Source organism: Ptychodera flava, chromosome 10 (genome assembly GCF_041260155.1).
Source record: "Ptychodera flava strain L36383 chromosome 10, AS_Pfla_20210202, whole genome shotgun sequence".
Lineage (NCBI taxonomy): Eukaryota > Metazoa > Hemichordata > Enteropneusta > Ptychoderidae > Ptychodera > Ptychodera flava.
This window is the reverse complement of record NC_091937.1, coordinates 31,856,840-31,876,337: the sequence shown is the minus strand read 5'-3', so window position 1 is coordinate 31,876,337 and position 19,498 is coordinate 31,856,840. Positions and strand designations below refer to the sequence as shown.

Sequence of the window (19,498 nt, the reverse complement as noted above, 5' to 3'; positions counted from 1 at the left end):
TCTGCGTTGTCAAATGTCAAATAAATTTATCGCAGTATATTCTAGGTAGATTTTGGGTGAATGCGAACAAAATCTTTATTAAGCTAATGGGTGAAGGCGATAATGCCTCAAACAGGTCAGGTCAACTGGGACTTCCCCTTACGTCATGATCACATGAGTCGGGAGGACATGGGATTTCCCGATAACAATCTTGTGTTTGACAGGCAATAAGTTACGACGGCAAACAACAGACAGACGTCATCACGCCTCCCTTCACCCAGTTTCGTATGCCGACTATACTACACTGGTGCAGTGCCAATTCCTGCGCCGTAGCTCCTCAACAGAAGAATCGCAGCCTACATACCGAACGTTGATACGATAAAGAGTACCTGATTTGAAACCGAAAGCTCGGCGGGTGCATTTGAAACTAAAAAGACGCTGAAAAATTTAAAACAAGTTCATTGGGGGTCCCGCTTATGTTTTTGAGGGGATCCAGTATGCACACAAGCTACCAATTCTGCGCATCTAACTTCAGACGTCATCGGCCGCCTGTTGATGTGGACAAATTGTCTGCCTCTACGTCTATCACAAAGTAAGTGACCCTTTTCCGTATTTAACGAATAGTTTACAGGATAAGCTGAATCGTAGACAGAAAAAATTAACGTGGTATATCCATGGACAGCCGACTCCATAAATGTAAATAAATAGCAGCATTGTCCGCTGCTCAATGTAAACCTGTCTAGGGAGCAGTTTGTCAATTTAGACGAGCTGAGGAGCTCCACAACAAAGATGGCTGACATTTCCTGATGTCGTCGGGATGGAGTTCTACTGTGAAGGTTTGAACTTTTCACCTTTATTTTTGATCTATAGCTTCCCATTGAAGTGCCAAAACGGTATTTTATAGAACTATTACGCTATGAAACGGTCCCTTACAGAGTTCCCGCATCGCGCGAGTCACATGCGTGCTGTCACTGTGTCATTGTAGGTGTTTTTTTCAGTTCAGTGCACAGCCTCTGCACGTACGGACGGTGCATAACATCATGATGTTCTTGTCGAGTATCACTGTAGTGATATAGGGCAGCCTGGGCTTGCGTATCGAAACTGAGGTATTGTACACATCTATAAATTTGACATACGATCCGGGTCAAAGGAAGGCCACCGGATTCAGTTCCAAAGTTCTATGTTCCCTGTATGGGGCACGAAAAAAAGGAAAACGGTTTTCACTCACGACTTGTGTGTGTGTGTGTGTGTCTGAGATTCCAATGTCTGGTTAAAATTCACACATTTTCAGCAAATTTATGCATAGACGCTTTGTAGCAATTTTCTAGCCAGGCCGAGACATCTATAGTCAAAATAGTTTTGACATTGTGATTTACCCGAACACAGTCCCTCCACCAAACCCGAAGGATCAAAATATAGTGTAGAATGTACAGAATGTATTATATATTAAATTTTAAATTAAGTTCATACAACAAAATTCGTGTTGCATATAACAACTGTTTCAGACGGCTTTTTAATCTCTCTAGGCGATGTAGTGCTAGTACTATGTTTGTTACGTTCTCTGTGTTATCATTTGGCGAGTTAATGCGTAAGCGTGTTCATAATTTTATCAGTAGAATACAACAATGCACAAACTTTTACGTCAAGAATATTTATAATTGTACATATATAGATTCATATCAGTGCAGGCATTGGAGAAATATTTATACTAGCTAGTTTTTTTTTGTCGGTTTTTGAATGTGAACAATTGTACTTTCTGTTACCATTTTTTTCCCTTTTTTTATGTAACGTCTATGGGCCTTGAGCCTGATTTAAATAAATAAATAAAAAATAGCCACGGTTTATTACAGAAGACTATATTGTGTGAATGATAGTTAATTTTGTAGATCATGAATTTAATTTACATGGGTAGAACTTCGAAAGTAAGTCTTTGTGTAGAATTTGAACTGTGATCGTTCAAAGACGCGAATAGGGAATCTAGTATCTGTCACCACTATGTCAACTTAAAATGTACTATTTGAAATATGACGTGCTGGTTTGTATTGCAGAACCGTCAAAATATTAACCTGATTGTATCCCTAATCTTCTGAAAGATTTTATCTATCATAGGATCAGTGTAATTGGTTGAATACTCCATGTCATTGGTGCTGTTGAATGGGTCAATTCTTGCTGACAAAAATTGAGAAAAAATACCATGTGTAATTGTATTAGAACAAGTATTAAACTAGAACAAGTGAAAATGTTTATCTTTGTTTTTATACTGATACTTTGAAGATTACCAATTTTCTGTATCACTGATACGATATTGAAATACAACTCTCAGAGCCTGCATGAATTAATGGATGAATGAATAAAAAATAAATAAATAAATAAGTACAAAAGTAAATAGATAAGAAGTAACAATGCTGTGTTGGTAAATCCACTTCATATTTGAGTCAGATGGAAAGTTGTTGGACAGACCATGTATTATTTTTCTCTGCACAGACAGCCCATTCGAAAACATGCTTATCCTTTGTTTTGCCCCTGATCTAGTTCAAATTTTGTTAGTTAAGATTTTGCCGAATCATAGCATGCGGGTCACAGTGTGAAGTATTAACAGGGAACAATAAATGGGAGTTTCTGCGACTGCAAGATTAATATTGCCACCTGGCTTTCCCCAGGACTCATACTATTTATCTTTAAAATGTTCAAATATGAAAATGTCATTTTTTAGACAGGGGTCATGATATCGTTTTGTTCCATATTGTTCAAAACTAGTGTGATATCAATTACTCACAAAATTGAATTCTGTCAAGATTCATCATTCAGGCATAAATGTAGCTCTCATTCCAGGGCGAGATTTCTAGTAGTCATGTCAATATGCATTTGGGCTTATTCTCTGTCGAGCACAAGTAAAATTCATGGTTTGTCCATATTTATAGAATTATCACTAGGTGATAGTCACTATGAGACCTGTCAATTTGTTGCTGTTGTTGGCATAGGAAAAATGATGTGTTTGCAATTGTACAGTTCATAGGTCATATACTGCAGATATTGGATCAGGTACATCATGTATTTCCTTACATGTAGCCAAATGCATACTTACTGTATGCATTTGGCTACCATTTATGGTACCCTTTGCATGTATACAGATATAGAAAATCCCGTTTTCAGAAATCAAGCTATTCTATTCCAGTTTGTGGGTTACATTGAAACCAAGATTGTCTTTTCAGATGCAATGCAGTCCTTCAAACATTCACCTTTTTTGCTCAGTCCTGTTTCTTGACAGTACAAAGGTCTGTGTCCCCGTCAGATAAGGTACAAGTGCAGCTGTATATTTTTGCACTTCCAAAAAAAAAATTCATAAAAAAGGAACCAAAAGAAAACCTGACCATGGTACAGATGATAATATCATATTCTGACATGGCTGTATTAGTATTAATTTTGTAAAAATAAGTTACGTTTTATTGGTGTAGTGTACCCAATTTGGAAATGAACAGGACTCTCAATTATATGCTGAACTTATGCATATATTGTCGACCAGAGGGTTGTAGTAGTAGATGATGTACAATTGATCATCAGTGTTACTATAGTAACAAAACACAATGGAATGTATGATATTTAGTGTAATTACTAGTTAATTACCTGAGATGATCTGTCTTTGTTCCTAGATAAATAGCATGTCATTATCAATCATGCGGGCGGATTTTTGTCTGTCTTGTCCAGCTAAACCATTCATACGTGTTTTGATAAATTCATTGTGTCTTACTTTATTAAATTTGGAGTAAAAAACAAATTAGAAAAGGACAGGGTTTGTATTCAATTATAAACCTAACCAAGTTCATGGCCACCTAGCACTTGACATCATTCATAGATTTTGGACTTTTTAATGATAATCGTATCTCATAAGTCTGCTCTGCTTGGGTACAGAATATCTACTACTTACCCTGACATACATATACTCCTTGAAGGCAATAAATTTAACACGTTAAGAAAGAGGTGATTAAATTCTTTTTGCTCATATATTGGTAAGGTCTCGGTACACAGGCAAATGATCTAGGAACCCTGATATCACTTCTGTTGTCCCCTAATGTGATTGCATTTATACCAAGGGGAACCTCGGTAACATGGCTAGACAGTTCGCCTCCCGCCCCAAGCAAAAACACTAGATTAGCACTTTTGTACAATATAATATGTTTTGGCGTCTAATCTTCAAGATAAATAGCTAACTCCCACAGTGAAATGTGTTTAATGACAGGTAATGAACTAACATGAAATTTAATAGTCTGTTGACCAATGTCACACATCGTCGCTGTATTGACATGCAGATCAACTGAAACACATGCAGTCACAGGCATTCATGTGCAGTTACCTAGGCTGGGTGTACAACACCAGTTCATTCACTTACATTGTGAGCGTTTAAATTAGAATTCTATTAGTGTCAAGCTTCATCTTACTCACTGCCACAAATTGAAACATGCAGCAAACATCAATTTAATCCCGATTTTCCAGAGTGAAATTGCGAATTCCATTTCAGTAAATGAATTTTCAGTGCTGTAAGGGTTTGTGTACTTGATCTCGCTTTTCCTTTCATCATAATTTTCCATACACTAATTTTATGTGTGATTTCTCTACGAAAAACAAAAATCTCACGTTTTAAGAGACACAGATGTGGATGTTTGAATCGTTAATGCCATGTGTACCGCAGACATTCAGGCGTAAAACGTGATTACGATTCTATTGTATATGTGAACAAGATTGCACTGAACCCCCCAATGACTGTCTCAGAGCCAGTTTACTATGAAACTAAATAGAAAAACAGCAATTCTAATTTGAGCAGCTGCACTAAGCCTTTAGCCTTTACACTTGATGAACGATCAATGCACTGCTAATCAGGCAGCTAGGCTGTACACAATGGAGTATACACTGCAGTGTCCTTCTACAGCCTTTTTAGATGTCTTCACTCTCTCGGCACCTTGGTTAAGTGACAGAAGATATTGAGTTTTGTCAGAAGCAATCAGTGTAGGCTTTAGGACCTTATAACACCTGAACTTTTTAATCTGAAGAAGGCAATCGCCTGTTTCAAGATATTGATGTGGATCTACTGGTTGTAAGATAGATGTGGTACATTACAAGTAATGCTGTCAGAGCAGTACACTGTAGCCGAGGCATGCAATTATTAACTCACATTCAGTTACGAGCTGTTACCTTCAGTAGTTAAGAGCTCACTCAAAGCATACTCCTGTTAAGGTAGTGTGCACCTCGAAAGTGAAAGACTTAAACTTCTGCAAAATTTTCCTCATTTAAATTTTCAACCATTCTCTTACCAAATCAAGAATAAAAATCAGGGGTCACTGTGCCAAGTTTAGTACTACTGCTAGAGAAACAAATTACCGAATATTTAAGTGATATTTGAAATTCAAAATGGCCGCCATCCCTGTATTAACTCTATGGGGAAAATAATATTTTCAATTTTCGAAAAACACACGAAACCGTCTTGAAAATGAATTAATGGTCATGACCATTAATTCATTTTGGCGATGGTCATTGATCGTGTCTAAACCTCGGGTCAAATATATGCATGGTCACCCATTCATTCAGTATCTTTCAACATGTCAAACAATATAAGTAGTATCTCACACCAAACAAAATTCATGAAAAATGGCTGACTTTGTCCCTTGAAGTAAAATTCTTTTGTTTGCCGTCCACGTGCTGGTAGGTTTTCAAAAAAAAATTAAGAAAACAAACACAGTGTTAACACTATTACAAATATAAATATTTTCCTAAAAGAAACCAAATAAAATATGAGCGTATGTCAATACACTTGTGTTTTTTGTCTTTGTTTGTTTTTTTTTTTCCCTGGCTGGCTGGTAGGTTTTTCAAAAATCAAAGCATGGCAAACACAGAATTTTCTTTAAATGGCCTAATCTGTGAAATTGTATGATGAAGAAAAAATCTTGTGAATAAGTGGTGTGCATAATTTACTTATAGAGCACACTGCTCTAAAGTCGTCATTACAGTCTTTTCAAATTTCATACAGTTATTGGTTGATATATGGTACCATGAACTTCCTTTTTAGCAATGAGAGTTGTTAATAAAGAGGAACCATGCCTGCTATCTGTATATGTGCATAATAACGTTAAAAATAACAATTTTGTGATTTGCTAAATTTTCAGAATTGGTAATGAAGAGTTTGTGGTCCTAGATGGTGAGTCTATTTCTGATGCCAGGCATGACAGAAATCTGACGAGCGTCATGAACAATAACAACACAGCCGAGCTGGACTTCCCAGCCTACACCACCCAGTCCATGTCGCCCATGAACATGGTCTCCGAGCTGGAGCTGGGAATATCCGACACCGAGGCCTTCCCGGGCCAGCTGCTCCACCTGGCCGCCTTCTACGGCAACGTGGAGTTCTTGCAAGACCTCCTGCATGGGGAGCAAAAGAAGTATATAGATAGCACCGACTCGTTCGGTAGAACTGCACTGCATGTGGCTTGTGGCCAACACTCCACTGAATGCGTTAAGACCCTCCTGGAGGCCGGGGCCAATGCTAATATTGCGTCTGTCAGAGAGTACGATGGCATTCCTAAAATGACTGTAAGTTTCATTCCGTTTTCACTAATAATTAATCACAGGATATTTTTTTTGAGGGCAGTCACATTTTCCGGCTGGATGCTACTAACTTGTGTTGCAGCACAGTGATTTGGTGCAGTGGAGCATGCCCAGTGTGTCATAATACCATACTCTCACTGTAGTATCCATAATATGTATACATTTAGTGTACATTTTTCATTAACCCACTTCCTACCTGGTTCATCAGTGGCTGTATGGTCAAGTTGTTCAAGAGTCAGTACGGCATACATAATCCACATAATTGACTGCATTTTGACCCTTCCACCCCTAGACATTGGTGTGACCCCATTGTTTGCTGTAATGATTGGTGGACCTATGTATGGGGAAATAGGGGTGACAGGGTGATGAAACTATGGTAAAGAACTTAGAGCTTCCCAAATAAATGCATACCGGTATATAAACATAATTTTGAGTGTATTACGTACACTAACATGGCAATTTTCACTTAATTGATAATATGTATAACTTTGATAATGTCTATCACATTGATGTCTAATGCAGTGATTTCCTGGATAATTGGTATTGATGCAGATTTTGAATGACATAGTCAGAAAAGGGTTTAACTCTTGAAGTATCAAAGTTCTAATGTTCAGTGTACCGGTAACTTGCAAAATTTGAACGGTACGACCCAGAAAGATTCGTAGTGGGAAAATTACTTGCATTAAAAAATCTCTAATTTCATGTCAGTACTGTATGGTTTTCAATAGTGTATGGGATCTTTCCATCAGGATAAGGGGTCAAGTTGGGTGTCCGATATAAGCCAACACCCAATACACGTATTTATTTTCTGACTCTGGAAATTAAACATCTGGTTCATCCTTAGCACTACAGCAAAAATGTTTTATTCATAACCATTTGCATATTGCACTTGATGGCATGCTGTTATGTATTTGTTTTGTTTAATACCTGTATTTTTTGTTATTTTTCACTCAGTATATCTGACAGCATTTGTACAGAAATACTGAATTCTGTGAATGGTAATTGCCATCCACAAAGTGCTCATTATGTCAATGTGAAAGAAAAAAATCAATGTTTGTACAGTTGATAATTTGATCATCCTTGAAAGCAAAGCATTCGTAAGTCAGCATAGTCTTTCAGTGAGCGAGGTAGCGTCACATAAACAAGTTTATATATATATATATATATATATATATATATATATATATATATATATATATATATATATAATATATATATATATATATATATATATATGTACACAAACATGCACACATACACTTTTGTTGAAACTACTATATTTATAATATTTAATATTTGTTGTGTGTATGATATTTGCTATGTATGTAATATATATATAGATGTATAGATGTAGTTTTTTAAAACTACTTATTTTACCATATATATATATATATATATATATATATATATATATATATATATATATATATATATATATATATATATGACATTAAATTACATGAACTTTTGAACTTTTGTTGAAAATCTTCTGATTTAATAATATTTGTTCTTGTTTTCCATTGCAAGTAAAAAAAGCAAAAGCATCAATATTGGTCAGATTATCAGTCATATTTTATTTTATCACTTTCACATCATTTGAAGGCAGATATGTCTAGAAAATATAATAATAAATTTTGAAAATCACGATCTTAAGTGAATCCAAAAACCCCATTACGGAAAGTGAAATGAAGGCTGAAGGCTATAGTAGAGTTTTATATCCTGGTTTTTACAGCTTGCAACAAGGGTGTTTCCGAGACGTAATGCTGAAAGTGTAATTGGATATGATACAAGGATATTTACAGCCGTACCTTCCGCAAAAGACTCCCCAAGTATGTCTGTGTTTTAAAGGAGCCTTTTCAAATATCCATCATATTAATTTATCAACTCATGTACAATACCTTACACTTCAGAATCTAAAACATATTTGCAGAGGGTGTAATTTTGTAATGGTGAATTTATGGTAGCTCTGTTTCAAATTTAATTTGATTTTGAGTCTTTTAATTCAGTTTCAGATAGAAGAGAAGGTCATAGGTCAAATTAATTGAAAGTCAAATTGGGTGTTTTTTCACTATCCTTGGAAAAGTGTCTGTGTATTGACATCTGGTGTCTGTGATAGTGATATTGCAAAACAAGGCTTTATAAACATGCTAGCTTTAGATGTACTTTATTGGTACACTCAGTGTTTCTGTCATGAGAAAGACGTAGCCTGTACATACATTTTGGTAAATCTAAGTACCGTATATCTTTGCCTCTCACACAAATTGCATCTAGCTGTGCCATGGCTGTGCTTATAGAAAGACAAGCATAAGTGTAATTCACTGGTATGATTTCCTGTCCGCTCTTTTGTTGATTTGGATGTTGTTGAAAACATACTGTATGCCTCGGAAGAATAAAAAGCAGTCAAATCTTGTTATGCATATGTTTGTATATTTTTAGATTTCAGAAATGCAAAATCCACTATAACTATCAAAAGGGATATTTTATCCATATGCAATAAGAAAATGTCACGAAGAGAATATATAAATAATTGCTACGTAGATAGATATTCAGTTATTTCTACATCTGAAATTCTGTAGAGAAGCTGTTGTCATGGTGTAATAGTGCATATAGAACTCTCGTACTTTGTTGGCAAATGAATATTGGTTTTTCTGATTCGGAAAGTAGCTTGCTTTCAGAACTCATGCACATGCTGCCAGCCTGTTGTGAAGTCTTTGTGTGAAGATAATCTACGTGTGGGATTTTCTCAGACAGCCTTTCGACATTCATTATAAATGTATGAATTGTGATTTATAATTCAGACTGATTTTCGCATTGGATAGATATCCTCATTACTCTCAAGAAAATGCTGGGAAACCCCCCAAAAATGCTGTATTCTTCTTGAAGAGGGAAAATCTTGAACAAATCTGTTCGAAGGAAAAAGTGTGATTCATACCCATGTCTGGGATAGGAAGTCGCCCTGTCATGAAACAATACACAAGGGGAAATACCTCCACCCATAGGTCACCAAAGGTCACAGCTGTAAGGGGTCAAAGGTGACACGAGTTTCAGACGTGATAAAGAGCCTTTCATGCAACCGAACAATCGGTAATGTAATCGTGTCAACAGGGACACTGCAGTAGCAAATTTACCAATAACGGGGGAGTTTTCCAAATGTCTTCCCACGCATCAAGTTCCTAGCTGTACCAACCATATGTGTCATAGCTCAATTGATGTTTTAGGAATATTTAAATAGAGTTTTAATCACACAAATGAATAAATAAAAACAGCAAAAACAAGCTTTCTTGTGCTGTGGTACCATTCCACTGGTATAAAATATGGTTACAAAGTCAAACATATATGTTAATGAAGCCAAGTATTGACACCATTATATGCTATTTTTATCACCTTTAGTAGGGCTATCAGAATAAAGGTCAAAAAGGCTGTCTTGTCTCGGATGAATTTAGTATTTTCTGAATTTATGTTGTGCTGGTTTTGGTCTTTGTTTAAATTTACTTAGCTTGTGCTTTTTGAATTCCAAATCAAGGACATCCATCCTTTTTTGAAACTTGGACATGGCAAATATAGTACGCATGTTGACTGTCAGTGAGGGTAAACAGCATGTGTTTGGTTTGGGCCTCCTGAAACACTGTTTTCAAGGTGACTCAGTCACAGGCTGTAGGGGAAACAGGCCAATGCTGTTCCCTAAATATATCTTCTTAATAATTGTATTTATAACACATCTCGTACGTTTTCCTCACATATTTTTGTATATGTCTTGGCCACCACAAGTCTCTACGGTAGACAAAACTGCTATCTTCTGTACACTTCATAGAATATAGACATGTGCACAGAGAGTGCTTTCAAACGTATCCATGTAAATGTTTCCAAACTGTCAGCTGGTTTGAAACAGTTCCATAACACTGTTAACCCTTTGAGCACTGTAATTTTTTCCCGCCAAAATTTTATTTCAACATTTTTACCAACTTTTACGAATTTTTCTGTAATTTTTTGATAATTTTGGACCAAATGAACATCACATTTCATTGGCTACAGTTTGTTATCAAAATTTTGACAAAAATCTGAAAAAATTAGGTGGAGTATATTTTCATAAGGTGAGAAATATTGACTCAAAGAGTTAACCTGTAGCTGGCTTCGTGCCAGCATCAGCAGCAAAATCACACCTACCATGTGACACAAAATTGACAAATCCCAACATTAACTTGACAAATCACAGTAGGTCTTAAATGAAATTTTCATCAGAATATTGAAAATTCATTTGAGGAATTGAAGGTTAAATTATTTTTAATAGTACTGATGCACATGTGTCTTCCATACTGATCAGCTGAGATCAGAGTTTCAGATTCAACATGCTGTTACAATCCAATCACAAAGGTCGTAACAACTTATTTAATCCACTGATTTCACAATTAGTGTTGACCTCGTCTTGTTATATTTGCTGCATCAGCTCCTGGCCTTCCATCAAAATGCATGCAAAGTTGATTTTAGTCAAATTACGGTAGTAGGGGAAACAAAAAGGCTTTGTCAACCTCAAGCTTTCAAGGACAAAACAGTGAATTTCTGTGAATGTGATAATTAGTCAAGAGTATTTCTGTCAGCATCGTAGACTTAGACTCTATTAATGCAGAATTGTATCACTGAAATATCAAACATCATCTTGTGTGTGTGTATGTGTGTGTGTGTGTACATATATATATATATATATATATATATATATATATATATATATATATATATATATATATGTGTGTGTGTGTGTGTGTGTGTGTGTGTATTAATTACAGATTACAGTTGGTATTGTTATATTATTCTGTAATTTTTGTATATTCCTATATATCAGTATCTTCATTCACTATGTTATCAATCACGTTAAAGTTGATGTTTACATCACATTCAACTCTGCTGCAAAGAAAAGGCGGCTTTAACTTCAGGTAGCCGAAGTCAGAAATGAATTGAAAGAAATAGAAACACAGAAATACACCAACTTCAGTTGATTGTTTTCCATCATGCAAAGCTCCCTGTCATAGACTTATCTGATCTGTTCAAATGACCCTTCCCATAGAACAATTTCAGGTCTCTCCATCCTTTACATAGGTCCAGCTGTGCCTATCAAAACATTGTACTCATCCCACACTATAACAATGTACATGTAGTATTTGTCCAAGCTACACGTTGATTCTGCATTGAATAGCCAAAGCTTTGATTTAGTCATTTGCCCGATACGATTTCAAGCAAATACCTTACTGGTAATTTGGTATCCATTTTACATGGTCACTGAAGATGGATGCTGAACCTTAACATTTCCCATTAAATAAACCAAGCGTCTTGTTGAATACAAATTGCATTTGATTGTTTAGCCACTGCATTTAAAATAGAAAAAAAGGCCAAAGCTTGGTGTTGATGTTGGTAAATTGGACTCCAAGGACACTCTAGAAAAAACAGCAAATAGCACATGAATCACCAATGTAAAAGAAATCTTGAGATCTGCCAAGCTGCAGCATAATGCCTTTATGTGTCTCCGTCTTATCTAAGTTGTCAATCTAAATAATTTGTGTGTATTGTAAATTATTATAGTTGTTGGCAGAGGAAGGAGAAAAATGTGTCTCATCAAAATATATTTTTGAAAATTTGATTGAAATATTAATATTGGCTGTAAAATTCATATATGCAACAGAAAGCCCTTATGATATTGTTCTTATGGAAATCAATTTCAGTGAACAAGTAGGGGCATTACAGAAAGGTGAAGCCAGATAAGAAATGGCTCGGTAAAAAAAGATCTAGCGAAGCGATGTCTTTTCACTGCAGATCTGTAATCCTTTCCTTTCCAGTCCCCACTACACAGAGCAGCCTGGGACAACAAAATTGAAATGGTGAAGCTATTGACGGCCAACAACGCTGATATCTACGTGAAGGACGGCGCCGGGCGTACCCCGTATGATCTGGCGATAACCAACAGGAGAATGGAGGTGGTGGATTTTCTCAGGAATGAAGCAGGTGAAATAAATGTTATTTGAAAATATGCCATAACATACTTTGGTAGTGTATTAATATACTTTGTGCATTTTCAACTCTCCTCCTTATGATTATTGCTGACTGTGCAAAAAATGTTCTAGTTCATGTACCATATGAGCATGAAAGCTTCCTAGGTGTGAGTAAGTCCTAAAATTTGTTTTGGAACACAGCCAGACATTATAAAGTGATATACCAGTAAATGCAGGTTCAAATGTCACCAACCTCCAATACAATAGTTTGGAATAATGTTAGAACACAAGCAGGAAGATTTCAAACTTAACATTACTCACAATATAAAACTACAAGTAGCGTGACATTGTGTATGATGATGCAGTTTTCTCTTCATCTGCTGAATTGTGGATGGATGATCTGCTCCTTTTCATTGCTTCTCAGAAAAGAGGGAGGCTCTTAGAGGCGAGCTTGGTTCTGACCTGTGCAAGGCTTGTGTCAGTGGGGATGTTGTGAAGGTGGACGTCATCTTAGATCAGCTTGGGCCATCAGCGGTCAATGCATACTACACTGGTGGTACTACATTACTCTACAAGTGAGTATGCTGTGCGCTACATTTTTAATCCCAGTGGATAAAGTTTAGGGGGACTTATAGATTTGGTCGTGTCTATGTGTCTGTGCGTGCATCCGTGAGTCTGTTCACGCTAATTTCTCAGAGATGCCTGGAGCGATTTGTTCCAATTTGGTAGAAGAATTACTCCGTATGTCATATTTATGCACCTCGATTTGTTTTGTGATACAATTCAATATGACCTTCATTTCCTTCAATGATTTCTTAATTCATCAATCAAGTGGGGAAAAACATGTACGATGAATGTAATGATAATGTGTCATGATGCACAGAAAGTATGGCCGCCATTGCGCATATCTTTGTATAACAGGTTCCTTTGATTCTAGGCATACCGGTATACCAAAGATACATGTATGAGACTTATTTGAGCAGCGTTTCTCCAACTTTCACAAATATCAGCCTGGTAATATCTTGTGACAAGTTGTTTTCCAAGCGACATAGTTTGGAGGAAGGATATCCAAATGACCAGGAAGATGATAAGCATGAAAGGTATCTCAGTTAAATGACACAGTTTTTAGCTCATATTTGGTTTTGTACTATACCAAAAAGAGCTTATATGATGAGTCGGTGGTGTCTGTATGTCTGTATATTTGTGGGTATGTATGTGCGGATGTATGTCCGTCACACACAAAGGCTCCCATACCGCCAAAACTACCATCTCAGTATTTGGTGTACAGGTAGATGCAGGGGTTGAGATGTGAATTTGTTCACACATCAGTGTCAAAAATGTGCAAATGAGGTAAGAAAAAGGGAAATCCTGCAAATGTGCAGGAGTGATGGCATGCCAGTAAGAAACAGGCCAACTCCACTGATCTTGAGTCATTTCCTGTCATTGTTCATGAACTGTTACATATTAACAGACCTGCTCAAACTATAGACAGTAGAGGGGGAAGACTGTCTATGGTCAAACTAAGAGGGGCTTGTTTCTGCTATGCATGTTGCTAAAGTTGACCTCCAGTACCTAAAGTTTCAGACCTTAATTACATTTGTCATTCTTGTTTTTCTGGTTTAAATATTTCTTGTTGTTTTTCTGGTTGTACTGTGCAGAAATCATTGTCATAACATCAACGTAGAATTTTCCTCCACTGAACAGATAAAAACAACATTTATCGTTGATAATTGGTAATCCATACTGGTATATACCAATCTGATCAAATTGAGTGACACTGTATAATTGCGGTATTTTTGAGAGAATGTGCTGTACATTAATAGACCAGCATTAATATTTATGTATATGGCATTGTTATGTGACATCAAAGGTAATTAAAGGGTGGTAATGAAGAAATGATAATGTTTCTGGTTTGTTTCTGTCTGTTCTGCAGAGCTAGTGAAGCAGGTCACCTGCCTGTGGTCCATCTCCTGATAGAGAAAGGAGCTGAGGGCAAGCCGAACAAAACTATCTCCAGGTTGACGCCGCTGCACGTCGCGTGCAACAAAGGCCATGTCCACATTGTCAAATTGCTGCTAGAGGTACGTTACACTTGACCTCAAGGTAGGAAAATATTTGCCCCAATATCCACAGTAACATAAAGGGTAAAGACAGAATGACATTGGCTGATATGTGAAAATGCATGGACAGGTGTAGATGAATATGAATATTCAAATGAGCATGAAATGTTTATCATGTCTTCACTATAATGTTATGAAATTATATCAGTGAATTACGGTGCTATTCAATAGGAAAGAGCATGGAATTTCATACAAACTTTTGGTAAGCAGCACTCCCAGCTGTATTGCTATCCCATAATGCATCATATTGGCATATCAGATCAATGTGAGATACATGTATGTGAGTACTGCCTTGGACCAATTTTGTCGGTGCACTTGTGATCCATTCTATTTGTGCAGGATGCGAGGTATAATGATATTCAAATATGCAGATTACATTAATGAGCATTGTTTCGGTATTAAATTCTATGCTAATGACCCTTAATCAATGTGGAATATTCATGTACCTCGGATTTTGCATTGTGTTGTGATCCATTGTCACATATGGTACAAGTTTAATATCTCAAGTTAGCAGTGTCACATACTGGTATTGTAATACATATACGATGGCAATATAGAACTGGGCAAGTTTTGGACAAAGAGGATGTTTTCTGTTTTTGCAAATTGCAGCATTATACAACTTGATCATATGCATGTTGAGAAGGGATGTTTTTGTATATTGTACAATGAATATACTTGTTGCCTATTGACGCTAGCATAGTTGGCTGGGAGTACTTTGTATGTATCAAATGTTTCACGGTAAACCCTTGTTATTCCCTGATCATGGATTCAACCTCTCATTTCCCGTGACGGACCCATTGTTCCGGGAGATATGGGCCGGAGTAGGGATTGCCTGTGTGTAACACTTACTCACCGACTCACACCATGGTTTTATTGTCTCCATTCTAACAACAGCATTTTCCGAGCCTTGCGGGAGTGCCCTCCGCACCAGAGGAGCTGTTGCCCGTTCACGTTGCATGCGCAGAGGGAAAGATAGACATTGTAAAGCAGTTACTCACAGCTGACGAAGAAGAATCGGCAGAAACTTCATCTGCTAAGGTGAAGCTTTTCTCCTCAGCTTCCCGATGTTTTCATCGTGAAATTGTGTTTGATGTGTGTTGGCTGTGCTTCATTTGATGTTTCTGGGCAGCCATTTGCTTTGTATGAGTGGTGCTCTTGCAGATTGGCTTGTGTTTGATTTGCATAATTTATTCATTATTTGATTTGCATAATTTATTCATTGTTTGATTTGCATAATTTATTGACTATGTTCAACGTGCATAGCATTATTTTATGGTAATTAAATTTATATTAGCTGCATTTGAGCAACCCATATTTATTTACCAGTAATGCATAAAAGCATCAGTTATTCCTGTTTTGATATGTCACGAGAATTTGGCCAGAGGTTTGTTATTTTATTGGAGGGTTTTTAAAGAAAATGAACAAAGTAGAGAATGCATTGCGTCTCACATTCTATAAAAAAATTCAACTGCTTTTTTTTTTCGCAGAATGACCTTGTGAATATGTCTCCAGCAAGAGCAAGACTGGCTAGATCTGGTTCTGTTATATCAACCCGCAAGGAGGACTTGTTGTTTGATATAAATGCTGTCGACGCAAGTGACCAAACGCCCGTCTATCTCGCAAGTGTGTCAGGACATTTGGATGTTGTCCGTCTGCTACTTGAGTACGGTGCTGCATACCAGCCAATCAGTGGAAGCCTTCTTTCACTTAACAGAGAGAAACCCACCATTGATCTTGAGACATACTCTGTGATTGGTCAGACAGCTCTGCATGCGGCGGTTTTGAACAACAATATAGAAATTGCCAGGCTTTTGATCAGGTACGGGGCGAATGTCAACGCCCCCATCAAAAATGAGATTGCCAAGTATTCAGCAAATTTGGAGATTGAGAAGCAAGGACAGACCAGCGTAAAAGTGAGAGAGGCCGACTCTAACGCACTCATCGAGGCATGTACAGTGAACAACACCGACATGATCGCGTTGCTTCTCAAGCACGGTGCTCGTGATGTCGACAACAAAGCGCTCAGGTCAGCCTTGCAAGCCAGAAACGATGAAGTGATCGCCATGCTCCTGATCTACACAGGAGTTCACATGGACGGAGAGTATAACGTAAACCGTGCCCCGAAAACTTTCGGCTACGACGCCAGTCTCAATGCAAGTATGACCAGCCTGGCGAGTATAGGCACCCTAACAGACAGTTTGAATACACTAACTCTAGAGGGACCGTCCACAATGACCAACAGGTCCATGAAGGGATTCTACGATACAATGTCCGTTGACTCCAGCAGTACTGTCATCAGTGAAACAATGTTCTATTCACTTCCGAGGAAGAAGAAAGAGCGCACTGGAACCACAACGTCCAAAAACCCCATGCCGAGCACGTCTGTCGCAATAACCTGGCATGACAAAGAAAACCTTCCTTACATTAAGGAGGAGTGGCTCGTGGAGGCCTGCTTGCACGTCAACCACTGGCTTCGTAGCAATATTTCTTTGGAGAACGCTTTCCACGCCCTACAAGCAATAACCAGGATAGATATTGCCAACAACTCGATTACTGAACTGCCCCTGGTCATATTTCAGTTACATTCGCTCAGAACACTGAACGCCTCACGGAACAAAATAGAGAAACTGCCCAAAGCCGACTTTGAAGTTCTGTCTAGCGCCCTCATGGAGGATACCTTCACTTCAGGCTGGCACTGTCCAGTGTTACAAAAGATAGACCTGAGTCACAATGAACTTGAGTACCTACCGCAGCAGTTGTTCAAGTTACCTGAACTTGAGATACTGCTTGTTTCGCACAATAAGCTGAAGTCTGTACCGTATGCCATGTGGACGGGGCCCAAGCTGACGAGATTACACATGTCTTATAATGATCTGGAAGAGCTGCCATATTGCCCGGAACAAGGGCAAGACGAAGATGAGGTTTTCAGAGACACCAGAACGGGGAATGGCGGTGTCAGTATCGATGATGTGGACGTATCCATGCAAAACTTAAATTCAGTCAATGCAAATGTAACAGCTGCGGAGAAACTGCCGGGTAGCAGTCGGGGATGTATGAACGAAGGACAGCAGATCAGCGAAAAGAGGTCGGTGCTACGTCTCGGACTGAAGAGGTACAGTGTCTGGAGAAATAGTGGCCTCAGCATAGAGAGCCCGGACAGCGATACGGATGAAGACGTGAATGCGCAGTCGTCGCTGGAACTGCTAGACATCTCACACAACGCCCTCAAGAGAGTACCTGTGGGTTTGCCATGCCTTGCCCCGAAACTCACGAAGCTCATGATGGCTCATAACAGAATGCGAGAGATCGGTCCGCTGAACCAGTTTCCCGCCGGCCTCAAGCATCTCATCCTATCCAATAACAAGCTGCTCTACATGGTCAAATCCAGACTGCGGGACAGCATCACGTTCACTGTCGGCGACGAGCAAAGCTACACCGCCAGCGTCGCCTCCACAATGTCCCTGTGCTTTGCTGCGTCGGCGACATCAAAGAGGTCAAGTACAAGCAGCAGCAGTAGCTCAAGCCGAATTTCCTCCCAGCACGGGTCAAGTTCAACTCTGTCCAGCATGTACAACATGCAGTGTTGCAAGCACAGGCGGCATAAGATCCTGGCCGGGCTGAAAACCCTGGACTTGAATAACAACAGACTTCGGAAACTTGATCTGATGCTGGTGCCGGATGGAGAAGACGATGAGGATGATGATCCTGAAGTCTTGAGAAGACCAGCTTCAAGTGTGAGTTGCTCAACAATATCCCTCTCTCAGACGTTTTATAAAAGACCACAAAAAACAAAATATCACAAAGTAGAAAATGTTGCACTTTAATCATCAATGATGATGCCCTTGAAATCGCAAATTTTCAGAATTTACTTATTATGTGTTCTTCTCAGTGTCGTTTGACTCCTCTACTGGAAAATGGATGATGGGTTTGTACTATCCTGGAAAATCCTTGAATTTAAAGCCTCCTGAAAAGTCCTTGAAAATGGAATTGAGTCCGGGAAAGTCCTGGAAAATTTATAATCCTCCCACAGTTTTCAAAACTGACAAGGCAATCAGTTGTGATATCGTCAAAATGATATATAAAATGATATATAAAAAATGAAATATGTAAAAATGATACGGGAAAATAGTACTTTGGACCTCAAAAAGTCCTCTAACCCTTTCACCCCCAGTTCCCTGTATACAGGTCCAACTTTACCACAATGGATTTGGGACAAACCATGGTGGTGAAAGGGTTAAAGTCCTTGAATTTTAAGTGACTTTGAGTGTGAGGACCCTGTGGATGTAAGAGCTCAAAGTATTTCATCTTATGCTTTATTAACAATTGTGTTTTCAAATTATTTCCCAGTACATGAAAACCTGAATCCCAGTTTCAGCAAATTTTTAATGCCACTTCACAACCGGTTTCTGTATGACAGGTCAAGAGGAGGTCAGCCCTGTCCCAGGCAAGCATACAGCCGCTCTTTCCAGAGCTATCCCAACTGAAAGCCAGCAACAACAGGCTGACAGAGATTCCGCCAAAAGTTGAACTGATGACCCAGCTGACTGCCATACAGGTCGATGGAAACCAGGAAATCAGTACAATCCCGCCGGAGATCGGACGATGCAGCCGGATCTATGATTTGAGGCTGGAGGGATGTAACATGGAGGAGCCGTTCAAGACCCTGGTGAAGACAAGACAGACTAGGGACTTGTTGGGCTACCTCAGATCAGTACTTGATAAGTAAGTACTATCATAGACAGCTTCACTGTCTATAGTACAGTGCAAATCATTGCTTATTGTGTGGTTCTACACTTTGCAATCTCCTTGTAGCACCAAGGAGATTGC

The 19,498-nt window shown here is 38.3% G+C and overlaps 1 protein-coding gene across 1 annotated transcript in view; it reads left to right on the top strand.

The window, feature by feature from the left end:
• Positions 1-336: 336 nt before the first annotated feature.
• The window catches only part of LOC139141611 (leucine-rich repeat serine/threonine-protein kinase 1-like), a 45,510-nt gene continuing 26,348 nt past the window's right edge, over positions 337-19,498 (top strand). The window contains exons 1-8 of the mRNA XM_070711205.1: positions 337-571; positions 6,135-6,558; positions 12,399-12,564; positions 12,976-13,126; positions 14,485-14,632; positions 15,566-15,709; positions 16,159-18,405; positions 19,089-19,393. Coding sequence (XP_070567306.1) covers positions 456-571; positions 6,135-6,558; positions 12,399-12,564; positions 12,976-13,126; positions 14,485-14,632; positions 15,566-15,709; positions 16,159-18,405; positions 19,089-19,393 — 3,701 coding nt within the window. The 5' untranslated portion in view covers positions 337-455. The remainder of the gene's footprint in view (positions 572-6,134; positions 6,559-12,398; positions 12,565-12,975; positions 13,127-14,484; positions 14,633-15,565; positions 15,710-16,158; positions 18,406-19,088; positions 19,394-19,498) is intronic.